Genomic DNA, 12,646 nt, shown 5'->3' on the forward strand with positions numbered 1-12,646 from the left:
AAATACAGGTGTGGTCAGGCAAACCTAATGCCAGCTTGTTCATATACATTAATATTACTACACTGAAGTTAGCTTCAGGTTCAAAGTCAAGTGAGAAGTTAATGTCAGTGACTGATCACCACTTACACTTGTAAAATAAAAAAAAAAATTAAAAAAAGGTTTAAGAATCAAAGCAAAAGCCTGTTTAAACCCGCTGTCAGATTTGTGAAACTTTTATTTTGCTAATGAAAACAGAAAAAGGCCAAATTCACAGCTTTTTCGCATCTAGATCAAAAACCACTATACATAGACCAGACTCGATATACAAGGATATTCAGAGACTCATTAAAACTCACGAAGACTTGTGAAATCTTTATTCTATTAGTGAAAACTGAATAAGAATTGGTGTAATGTGACCTGGATGTGAAATCAGCCTTTTTTCATTTTTCACAATGTACAATAGAATACAAGTTAACAAGCTTTACGTCTAACACCTTTTCACAAGAATAAACCATTATGAATATGATTATTTATGTGTACATGAAACGTTTCCTTTAACAGTGAATCTGAAGCTAACTTCAGACCGCTTGTCGCTGTTGTTTTAAAGCCTTTACTTTTAAGTCATACCTTTTCTACTTCCGGCAGCCTGACGCAGCAAAACACCTGACCAAAAACGTACGTGGAAGGTCTGTCACGTAACGACGTGTTGACGCAGCTCTGGCTGTGGAGGCGACTGTGCTTCCCTGAAATTAATTTTTACTTGTACTTCTTTTTTGTCGCCATTCTTCTCGCAGTGCGAATGACAGTCCGTGAGGGACACAGGCGACTTTCATGTAGTGTAAACCATCGAAGAATAGACTCCATGGAGGTCGTGGACAGCCCGCTCAATCTGGTAAGTTTCGGTGTTGATGTTGCAATAACAGGCTAACGTTACTGTTGTCCGGTAGCTTGGACATGCTACACATGGTACATTTTGGGGGTTATTCCTCCAGATAATGAGCGTAAAGACGTTTGACGTAAGGACACAGCGCTGTCCATTCTTGTAAGTGTGTTATAACTTAGCTGTGTAATGTTGAGCTACTGGTAACAGCTAGAGGCTACAGTGTGCTCAGCTAGCTACTTGTTCACTTGTTTGTAAAGCCATTTAACAGTAAGTGAGTGTTAACAGGATACACTGTCCTAGGCTGCACATCACTACTAAATGTCTCATGGTTGTCAATTAAGGACAATCACACAGGTATTCATTGTAATCAGTGTTATAATTAAGGTCAGTATTTAGCACTATCTGTATACAGTATATATACAGTGTAGAAAGATGGATGACAAATGAAGGTAAAAAGCAGAATAAAGTGGGACAGTGAGATGTTTTTCCACCACTAGTCTTCAAATGAGCTTCCGGGCAGGTTGTCATATATTGTCCAAATCTCTGAACTGTACTGGAGACTCAGTTTTACTCTCATGTATTGTCACAACATTTATGTCACAAAACTAAGCCTGTGCTTTTAGGGAAGATATGGATCTCTAATGAAGGTCATCTAACATAAGAAGTCATTTCCAATATAGTAATAATAATGTTGTTGTTGTTATTATTATACATTTTATTTATAAAGCACTTTACATTTGCAAAGCAAAACTTAAAGTGCTACACAATAAATGAATAAAGCAACAAACAGCAGACAGTAAACAGAGGTATGAGTCAAATAAATCCAATAGCAAAATAAGAAATCGTATGTAATGTCTATAATAAGGACACTAATATCTGTTTATAAAACATATGATCCAATAAAGTAAAAATAAAATAAATAATAAAAGTAAAAATTAAAAGTAAAAAACATTGTTTTACTCACTATAAACTACTTGGACTGCAGGAAATTGAATCCATTTTTGATTGATTTTCAAAATGAGTAGAATACACACAGTTTCTGGGTACAGTTGTTGGGTGTGGTTGACCGTTGACCAAAAGTTAACAAGTTTGCCGTTATTAGATAACGACCCTGCTAAATGATAAGCAGCTTTAGATAATACTGTACAACAGCACAGCTCCCAGTACCTCCCACCCCCACTAATAAGACTGGGGCTGTCCTGGCTGTTTAATACCAGGAACATTGCATACTTGCATATAGTATCAGGAATGTGTGTATATTGTAGATTTATATAATTACAGATTATTTTAGAGAGTGTTTTCCCCCCCCCTCAATAAAGTTTACCCTTACCTTAATATATGAAAGTCACAGTCTGGGGTTAGGTGTTGAAGAGCTCACATACGTCTCCCAGGTGTTGAGTTGTGTTGAGATGTGGTGAGTATGAAGGCCACAGCTTCTTACAGAGCCATTTAGTCATCTAGATGTAACATGATCGTGCTCAGGTTTATTAGAAGTCACAGAACATGATGTCCAATGCATGGATTTGTTTCTGTGCTCATTTATTCAGATGCTTTCCTTAAAATGTCATTATCTATCTTTTAATATGTCGTAATGTAATCAAGAAAACCCATGTATATTCTCATTGATATATTATTATGAACATTTAAACAAATTCTACAAACTAGACCTGATTATTCTGACAGTTTAAGGTGCAGATGAGAATATTGTGCAAAAATATATTCTAACTGTTTTGGTAATCAAGTAATTTGTGATTTAAAAAACCCCATAAACAGCAGAAAATCTCAGCTTCCAGCTTCTAAATGTGAAGGGTGAATAAATAATCATCAAATAATCAGTAATGGAAATAATCATTAGTTGCAGCTCTAGTTGTGTCAGTGTTGTGTAATCAGTTCTGTCTGTGACCACAAAGTTTTTCCTCACTTGTGCTGGCCTCTGTTCCCCTTCCCCTCTGCCCCCTCTTTTCCTCCTTATCTTTCTTACTAAACTCTCACTCTCCACTTTTGTTTGTTTTTTAAATCTCTTAATTAACATGCACCTAACCCCTAACCCCTAACCCCTCCATCTGTGTGCCTTTCCTCAGGCTCATCAGCAGTGCAGGAAGGCAGACCGTTTGGTAGCAGCCGGAAAGTATGAAGAGGCCATCAGCTGTCACGGAAAAGCAGCAGGTATGTTGAGTGAAGATAAGTATCGTACTGTAACACAACAATAACACACATGTTGTACACTGTTATTGGAGGGGAAATACTGATAAGATACACTGCTTCTATAAACCATTATCATCACAATGGACTGTTTTCTGCTGTTAAAGGTGAAGTACATTTGGTCCCGCACCTTTCTTATTCCAGATGTGCACGTCTACTACACAACTTTTTGTATTATTTTGTGTTTGAAATGAAACAATTATGATGATAATACAAGTGCTGACTCAGCTTTAGGGCTCATTTTATACAGTGCAGCAGGGCAGTGATGTGTTTAGGTAAGTGGAACGCTGCTCTTGACTTGTCACATCAGTCAGCTGTTTGAAGACTCTCCATGTTGTCAATCAGTTTTTTTTTTTTTACAAGCATATTATATTAAAGACCATATGAAATGTCAGAGCTGTCACATACTTAAACATTGTATGTATGGGCACACATACACACACATACACTCATATAGAACAATTTGCACACTCATATACACACACATACATTTACATTCACATTTGCGCATAATTAATGACAAAATTATGTTTATACTTCCACTTTTAATGGCATGTACAGAAGTTAATTCATTAATCAAATATGTATATATAATGATTGTTGGGGAAGTAATGAATGTGAACTGGTGGAGAGACTATGATACAGAATATGAACAGTATAGAAGTGTTAATGAATCAGTGTTTTTCTGCTGGTCTATTAATCTGTGGTTATTAACAGTTGTGGCCAGCTGTTTTGTTATGAGGTCATCAGCATCTTCACTCTTCTGCCACAACATTAGCTAGCTTTATGACTAACTAGGGAAATCATTTGGCACCATATAAACTATAATCATGTGTTTTCTAGCAGCTGTCATTGTTATACTGACAATAGAGAAGAATATAAGCCAGCTGTACATTTATTCACCATAACTGTCTCACTGACTGTTTATGAAGTGTATCACCAGGGTTATGTTAGCTCACCAATGTGTCAATCAGCTTCCAGTAGCCATAGTTACTGTGGAACTGACTGGCTGAGGAGGTCAATCTACTCTCATCAAAGCAGAATGAAAAGGATGCTGTTAAATGAGTCATTATTTTCACCAAACTGATGACAGCAGGTGAAACTGATACTAATAAGTTGATTAGAATGATGGTTGGGTTTTTTTTAATACTTTTTGTAATGAAAGTGTGTACACTGCCTCATCTCTTTATCTCTTTATCTGCAGATCTTCTGACGGATGCTATGAAGACAACAGAGTGTGAGCAGGTAAGTGTGCTTGCCTTTCCTCTTCCTCTGTTCTTTACCATTCATGCATTTCTGCCCCCTTAATATAAAAGCAGTGATTAACACAACCTCCAGTCAGCTCATCTGAAGCTTAAAGCAGTATTGCAGCCAGTTGTATTGGGATCAGTTTAAGCAGCACATAGCGGTACACAGAGTATACTCATTAAAGACTCAGGCTAAGAATACTAAGAATGTAGCTGTGTTAAATAATGTGTGTGTTTGTGTGTGTGTGTGTGTGTGTGTGTGTGTGTGTGTGTGTGTGTGTGTGTGTGTGTGTGTGTGTGTGTGTGTGTGTGTGTGTGCAGGCTCGTCTATCCATGGAGCTGCAGAGAGACAGTCATATCAAACAGCAGCGACTCATCCAGGAGCGCTGGAAGAGAGAGGCCCGTCGCGAGGCAACGAAGGCCCGATCCGGCCCCGCTCAGCCCTCCGGCAACCCCACCCTGCACCCTCAGACCCAGTCCACAGGCCCGCTGCAGCCCCACGGCCCCCCCGGCCTCTCAGCCGCAGAGTGCACAGGAGGCAGGGAGAGAGAGTACGACACCTTGCTCTACCAGCTTCAGACCCGGCAGGCCGGAAGCTACTCGCCCATGACTCCGCCTTGCCCCGGCTCCAAGACCACCAAAGATGACAAAACCCGCCTGGAAGAACAACAGACCATCATCGAGAACCTGCGGCGCCTCGTCGACCAGATGATGAACGACAACCAGCAGCTGGCGGCCGAGAACGAGCGGCTACGATCGGAGAACGGCCGGCTGCGCTCAGAGGCGGCCGAAGCGGCGGACTTTGTAGAGCGATCGGAGCTGTGGGTGCTGCCACCGGCGGGAACGGGAGGAGGGCAGGAGAGGAAAAGCACCGGGAAAGGGAAGGAGATCGCTATCCCACAGCTGCCACCGCTGGAGATGCCAGCTCAGGAAGATCTGTGTCTGGATGATCTGCCTCCTCTGGAGCTGCCAGAGGACGTCCGGAATGAACTACTACAGGAGCTACTGGACAGGGATAAACAGTGATAAGACACATAGTCAAATAAACAACACACACACACATACACACACACACTCAACCATGCCAACATCTGAAACCCCAGAATAACATTAAAGGCCGCGTTCTCCCTCACAGGCTGTCTGATTTGACCTCCGCTCAGCTGAAAGATGCACACGAGCACACTAAACTCTTAAAAATGATAAAGGTGTAATGTGCAGCAAAACAACAATAACAGCAGGAGCGATGGAGATGTCAATCATATGCGCTCCAGTCCCAGGAAAGAGGTCTAATCAGGCTAATCAAGTGGAAACAGCTGTGTGGGTGCTACTACCACTAATACACACAGGAAGACTTCACCCACTACTAAACTGTGGTGTTATTATCTGCTCCTACATAATGAGAGTGGGAACAGTGAGGTGTGTGTGTTTGTGTGTGTGTGTTAATATAGCAGACAGTGAGCTCAGTATCAGCCATCAGGAAGACAACTGAAGTAGACAGGAACATGTTTTTGAGACTTTCAGGTACTGTCTGAAAATAGCCTTCTAATAACTCAGAGCAGCCGGAGCAGCACAATAAGTGTTCTGAAGCTTAACGGAAGTGTTTTGAACTCATAAATCAAATAGCTAGAAACTGCTATAAATATTGTACTGATCAGAAATGTGTGTTTTGATCTAAATGGTGAAAACAAACAAAGACAAGCACATACAGACTTCAGTATGACTTAGTGTGCTGCAGGAGCTGTGTTGAGTAAACGAGGAGTTATTTTCTGTCCTTTGGTGCTCTATCAGAACATGTGGCTGCTACTCTCAGTTGTCATGGAGAGTGATGAAAATCAAGCAGCACCATCACACTCACTGGGTGTTACACTGACACACACACACTCCCTCTAGTACTGTTTCTAGTTGCATGAAGGCGAGCGGATAATGACTACAGCTTAGTTTTTTGGATGAATAAGTGAACCCCATCCAACCCAACAGTACACTCTCTCATACATACATACATATTGCTGTTGTTAAAGAAAAAACTTCAATGAAAGGCTTCATTCATCATTTGTGTGTTTAGTGAATTTTCAGGAGCAGGTCCTTTAAACCTGGAAACAGCTGTTTTTTTCTTTTTTCCCCCTTTTTTTTCTTTGTTCTTTAATCTGATGGTTTTTTGTGCAACAACAGCAATACACACACACACACACACACACACTGACAGCATGAACTGAAACGTGAGGGGAATGAGAATGAAGGCTGGAGCACACACAGGTGATAGAAGCTTGCACACACACAGTCACTGTTCACACTGCAAGCAACCAAGTTGATGTGTCAGTACTGATTGTAATAATGCAGGATGATAACAGTGAGACTTTGAATCCATCACATCACACAGCAGTGCATCTGAGAGCAGATTTACTTGTTAGGATTTTAACTACTATTAAATCCTGCTTTTGATCACTGTGCAAGTAGAATAAAAAATAACAACATAATAATTCAGCTCTGACGAACCCTGTTTAGATTTGTATTTTTCAACCTTTATAAATCAGCTTTATACTGATTCAGAACCAGGTTTCAGGTGTCATCCTTACTAAAGACAGTGTATGTATCAATACCTGGTAGAAGATGACAGGCCATTTTCCAACACTGTGTAGTTATGAAGCATATCAGTTGGTACCATAAAGTGGACCCCCAGTAATGATCATACAGTTACAGTTTCAGGTCTCTGCAGGTTGGTTTTCATACCTTACAGTTTAAGTCCTAGACTAAAACATGTAAAAACTGCTGTGGTTTTTTTAAAGCTACGTTCATCTATTTTTTTGTCCACCAGGGGGCAAAAAACCCTGACTAAGGTTAAAAGAGACAGCTCTGGTAAATCAGCAACTTCTAAATGTTTTCCAGCTTACACTGTAGCTCTAACACAGTACATGAGTTAATCAGAGACTGTTCACTGCAAACAAGCTGCCTGCCATAACACCAACAGTCAGTGATCATTCTCTGATGAAGTACAGATTAGATTCAGGTCTTGAATGCAGCTTTAACTGAACCACACAAACATTCAGTGTGTAGCAGTAACAACTGCTCAAACATCCTCCCAGTTCAGGCGTGTGATTGGCTGCTGTCAGCTGATGTAGGTAACAATGAAGAGAAGGAGTGGAGGTGACTTGTTGCTTGCAGTGTGAATGCATGTGGCATGTGCATGCACATACTATCACACACTCTGAGGCATTTGTACAAGCTCATGGACTGACACTTAGTATATTTCCTTACTGGAACAATAATGAAATGCAGCAGTAGCTGCAAACAGGACATTATGCTGCGTTCACGACCTATGCAAAATATGATAGATCCACATTTTCAACTATCAAACACTTAATAAAAATAGTTCCAGCTGTTAAATACTAAAAGATGTTGATTAGTAATGATCAGCATTAGGATTGAAGCTAATGCTGACGTGTGGACAACTGTAGAAAATAATGTTTTCTTTCTAAATAAAGTTAACCGAATACATGACTTTCATCACATCTTATCATTTCTGATCTCGGGTCTATTGAAATGCCTCACTTCTGTTTCATCATTGAAATGATAGTGTGTGATTTGCTGTGGAATATTGAACATAGTTTCTGTGTGTTAAATGTGAAATCTACATTGATGGAATCTTGAATTTAAATATGTGAATAACTGTCAGGTTGTGTTGATTATTATTCTCATAGGACGTGAATGCAGCATTAACATGCAGACAGACACACTTCATACGTCTACATCTCAGCTAAAAGGAGTCACTTCTCACTCGTAGTTGATGGCCGGTGTACAATATTTAAAAAAAGCTTAAACTGCCGGCTGGCCGGCTAGCATTAATAAAAGTAGCCGAAACAGTTTCAGCAACAAACCCTCCAGGACTCTGAACCTTCTCTACAAACCCGACCCGTGCCTTTACAGCTCTGTGTCTCCTGTGGTGGCAGTCACGTCTCTGGATCTTCAGATGGATTAGCTGTTATCTTGGACAGGATGATCACTCTGACTGAAAACAGTTCTAAAATAATCTCAACTCTTCAGACAGTCTCCTGCTCTCTCCTCCTGGCTTTGTGGTTGTGACATACTGATTTGTATGAATAGATCAGGTGTGGTACAGCTGACCTGTGACCATCTCCTCCCTCACACCAAAGCTGTGTCTAGTGCTAAACTGACAAGTGTGTCTGAGAGAAGTGTTTGTGTTCAGCTCTGAAGACGTCCGTCTCTTCCAACTGAATATCTTTCAGACTTTAGTTTTTCTCCTACAGCACGTCGCTCTTCATACATACAGCTATCAGCCTTATTTCACTGTTTACTGGTGGCTCTCCTGCAGCTGTATCACAGCTGTGTTTGAGCCACGTTTTGTTAAGAGCTGAAACAATTCATTGTTTTAAAGAACAAGCAAAATGCCTAAAATTCACTGGTTCCAGCCAGTTAAATGTGAATATTTAGTTTTTCTTGGTCTTCTATGAGAGGAAACAGAATATCTGGAGTGCTTTCATACTGCACAAGCAGTTTAATGACAATGTAACCTTTGTTATGTTATGGATGAATTTAATTGATAATTAAAATAATGCTTATTTAGTCTGCAGCTAATGCAAACACAGCATGTCCTGTTGCTGCTGCTTCACATGAGAATCTCTCCATCAGTGAACCACTGGGAGGCTTTTATTGTGAAGCAGCAACAGGAGATGCAGAGCTGTGTCAGCGCTTTGCTCAGTAGACCACTTTTAAATGTTGCAGGGAGGAAGTGTAGAAGAAGAAAGTGCCACAGTGAGCTGTTAGAAGAGCTGCAGAACATCACACCTCTAACACTTGGTGAACAGCAGCGTTGTAGTCTGGTGTGAGATGTGTGTGATTCTCACACCAAGAACTGAACTCTTGGTGTCATTTCTTTGGCCTCAACCAAAGTGGACAAGTTGACCATCGCTGACTCAGCAAAGTCACATGAAAGTCTTACAGACTCTGATATTCAAACCTTTTGTTCTTCTTTGTGAACATGGGCAGTGTTTGATTGTGCTATCAGAGTTCAGATGGTTGTAAAACTGCAGACAGTGAAAGTATATGATGCTCTCTCTTTCTCTCTCTCTCTCTCTCTCTCTCTCTTTCTCTCTCTCTCTCTCTCTCTCTCTCCCTCTCAGAGCGGTCTACTGACTGTAACCAAGTGTGTTGATATGATATGTGACACTATGTGATTAGGAGTAATCATTTGGAAGACTGATGTGTTTAAAGTTGTACCACCTGGAGGACAGTAATGTTTGAGAGACTTATTGAACGTGTGTGTTGTGTGTGAGTGTGAGCTTTGGTTTGGGTTTGACTGATATGAGGTTTTAAAGGCCACACATTTATCTCACAGTTCATGCCAGTATTTATCTGAATCTTTAAAACATCAACATTTTATGGTTCACAATTTCAAAGTATGCTATTTTTTCCTCTAGACATGTATCAGTAGAGTCGGGCATTATGTTGAAGTTTTTATAATAATACTCCTACAATGCTGTTTATGTAATAGGAACTTATTTTCAGGGGCACACCACAAATTTTACACATTGAGATCAGTTTATTTATCACAAGGGTTCTCCATAGCTGTATAATGTGGTTTTATTTCTAAAGGGTGAAGTAGTCTATTAGGTTGCATTGTGGTAAATGTATGATACAGGGTTTTTAATTGTGTTTGGCTCATTCTTTGAATCTAATTTATTGTATTTAACACAAAATTTCTGGAGTGCCCCTTTAAAAAAAAAAAATCAAATGTCAAATGCTTTGAAATTAATGTAAAAATGTTGATTTGAGTAAAGAACCTAATCAAAGAATAACTGAAGAGAATATGACGAATATGAAGTATTTAAGTTTAAGATTCCCAGCTTTGGACCATAAAACATAATAAAAACATATCCATGCACATTTGTTTCTAGTCGATCTGATCCACACTTCTTTGAATCAGTTCCTCAGTCAGACAAACTGGCTCATATCTGTCATATCAGCAGATTAACTGAACCACACACAGTTCAGAATGACAGGATAACCTCATATCTGTCTAATGCTTGTACACTCGTGCTGTCAGTCCAGGTGTGATGATGTGTAAGATGTATCTTCCCTCTCTGTTTTTGCTCCCATCTTCCCGCCAGCCTGTGGAGGGAGCAGATTTTATTATTATTATTATTTTGCATTTTATTTTATTAATTTGAATGAAAATACACATTAAATGTATTTGCTTGATCTACAATCCATGGCCGTGTATTGTTTGTATTTAGTGTGCAGTTCAGATAACACACCTGTTAATGTTTTATGTTATGAAGGAAGAACTACATGCTCTTAGTTTCTTAATCAGGAGACACTGCTGTATTATTTATCATAATCCTATCATTCTTATATCAACCTTTCTGCTGCTTCTCTGTGTTTGGGTTGTGGAGTGTCCCAGATGTCCTACTCTTCTCTCTGGCTTCATCATTCAGCTCTTTCCTAAAAGGATGTCAAAGTGTCCAGCTGTAACCGACTCCTTCCAACACAAGTGGTTCAAGTTTCTTCCCTGAGCTCCCCTCCCCGTCCCTGAAGATGAGCCTATGACACTCATTTCATCCACTCGTATCAGTGATCTCATTCATTCAAAGCTTCTATGCAAAGGTGAGAGCTGGTTGTTCCCTCTGCTCAGTGTTCACAACAGTCTTCAGCAGTCTGAGTTATTCATATCAAGTGATATCTGACACATTTAAATTCTTTTTAGCATCAAATTCCCTCTTAGTGTTTCCCTGTTGAGCTGTGGTGGAAGTATAGTAACAAAAAGACTTTGGTACTAAAAACACTGTAACGTTGAAACATAGATGAAGATGAAGATTTGACTCATTTGGACAACTGAAGCTTCATATTAGCTTCAGATCAACTTTTAAATCCATGTTTACACAGAAGGAGGACTGTGGATTTAGTCCTCCATCACTTCCATTGTAAGTTCATTATGAAAGGATTTTCTGATGACAGAGTTCTGAACCAACAGTCTTCATACTGAATGTTGAAACAAGTGTGTTTCAGACCACAAAGTCTTGTTTGGATGCTGAAATCCAGCATAAAACCAGAAAAACACTCTCAGCCCACAGCAAGGTAATACAAGGCTTTCATTTAACATGCTCATCTAAGGTCGATTCCACTGATGATAATCACTAGAGAAACTGGTGCTTTACAGTTATCAAGCACCAACGTTGGTGTGTTTGTAATGTTTTCAACCAGGTTAACTGAGATTCAATTCATGCTGACGTTGCAGGTAAAATCCGATGAAGTCCAGCAAGTGTGCTATATGAAACCATCGCTACACTATACTTCTACTGTTGGGTTCCCATAATGTGAGCAGTACCACCAACAGCATTGGCCAGTACAATTGTACTCAAAGCGCCTGAACAGGGACTTGAACCCTGGACCCTCAGATTAAAAGTCTGATGCTCTACCGTCTGAGCTATCCAGGCTCTGATGTTAGGGTTTATAGTTGAGGATTCTTTTTCTAACAGCCAAAGTTAGGTTATTTCCACAAAGCTTAGTGTCTGGTAGGGTCATACATACATGTGACAAGCAGAGTCAGGATGGCATATTGTTTTGGTAGGTATGTAGGTGTTTGATATATGACTTTCACACTTAAAGTGTTCTAAAAATGACCAGACCAGATTGACTACTGCTGGCTGTGTGACTATGTAGCAATTATGAGAGAACCCCACTTAGAATTGAAGTCAGCCAATCAGTGAACTTGTGTGTGCTAAAATGCTCCTTCCTTTACAAAGTTACAGCGTGTAGGACTACTTAAGGTCTATGGTCTAAATATCTATGAGTACATGTGTGGATTTGTCATGCTGTTTTCTCCAGAGTTTGGAAGCTAGTTGGACAGAGATCATCTGAGACAAACACCAACTCCAATACAGAGTTCTGCCTTTGGTGACTGACTGACAAAGATAGCCCACTGTACTTATGCCAAAACCTGGGATCAAACAAGAGACCTTAGATTTTCAGTCTAACACTCTCCCAACTGAGCTATTTCAGCCCACAGCAAGGTAATACAAGGCTTTCATTTAACATGCTCATTTAAGGTTGAATCCACTGATGATAATCACTAGAGAAACTTGGTGCTTTCCAGTCATCAAGCACCAACGTTGGTGTGTTTACAATGTTTTCAACCAGGTTAACTGAGATTCAATTCATGCTGACGTTGCAGGTAAATCCAACAAAGTCCAGCAAGTGTGCTATATGAAACCGTTGCTACACTATACTTCTACTGTTGGGTTTAAGGTTCACTTGTCGAAACCCATAATGTGAGCATTACCACATTGACGAATTAACGAATTAACGATACAATTGGGCCCAA

The 12,646-nt window shown here is 39.9% G+C and overlaps 1 protein-coding gene across 1 annotated transcript; it reads left to right on the forward strand.

Moving 5' to 3' along the window:
- Positions 1–690: 690 nt before the first annotated feature.
- nrbf2b (nuclear receptor binding factor 2b) lies at positions 691–7,812 on the forward strand. The gene is made up of 4 exons (XM_053341748.1): positions 691–871; positions 2,944–3,028; positions 4,269–4,309; positions 4,633–7,812. The coding sequence occupies exons 1-4, from the start codon at positions 779–781 to the stop codon at positions 5,335–5,337; spliced, it is 924 nt and encodes a 307-aa protein (XP_053197723.1). The 5' UTR covers positions 691–778; the 3' UTR covers positions 5,338–7,812.
- Positions 7,813–12,646: the final 4,834 nt, after the last annotated feature.

This window comes from Scomber japonicus, chromosome 20 (assembly GCF_027409825.1).
Source record: "Scomber japonicus isolate fScoJap1 chromosome 20, fScoJap1.pri, whole genome shotgun sequence".
NCBI lineage: Eukaryota > Metazoa > Chordata > Actinopteri > Scombriformes > Scombridae > Scomber > Scomber japonicus.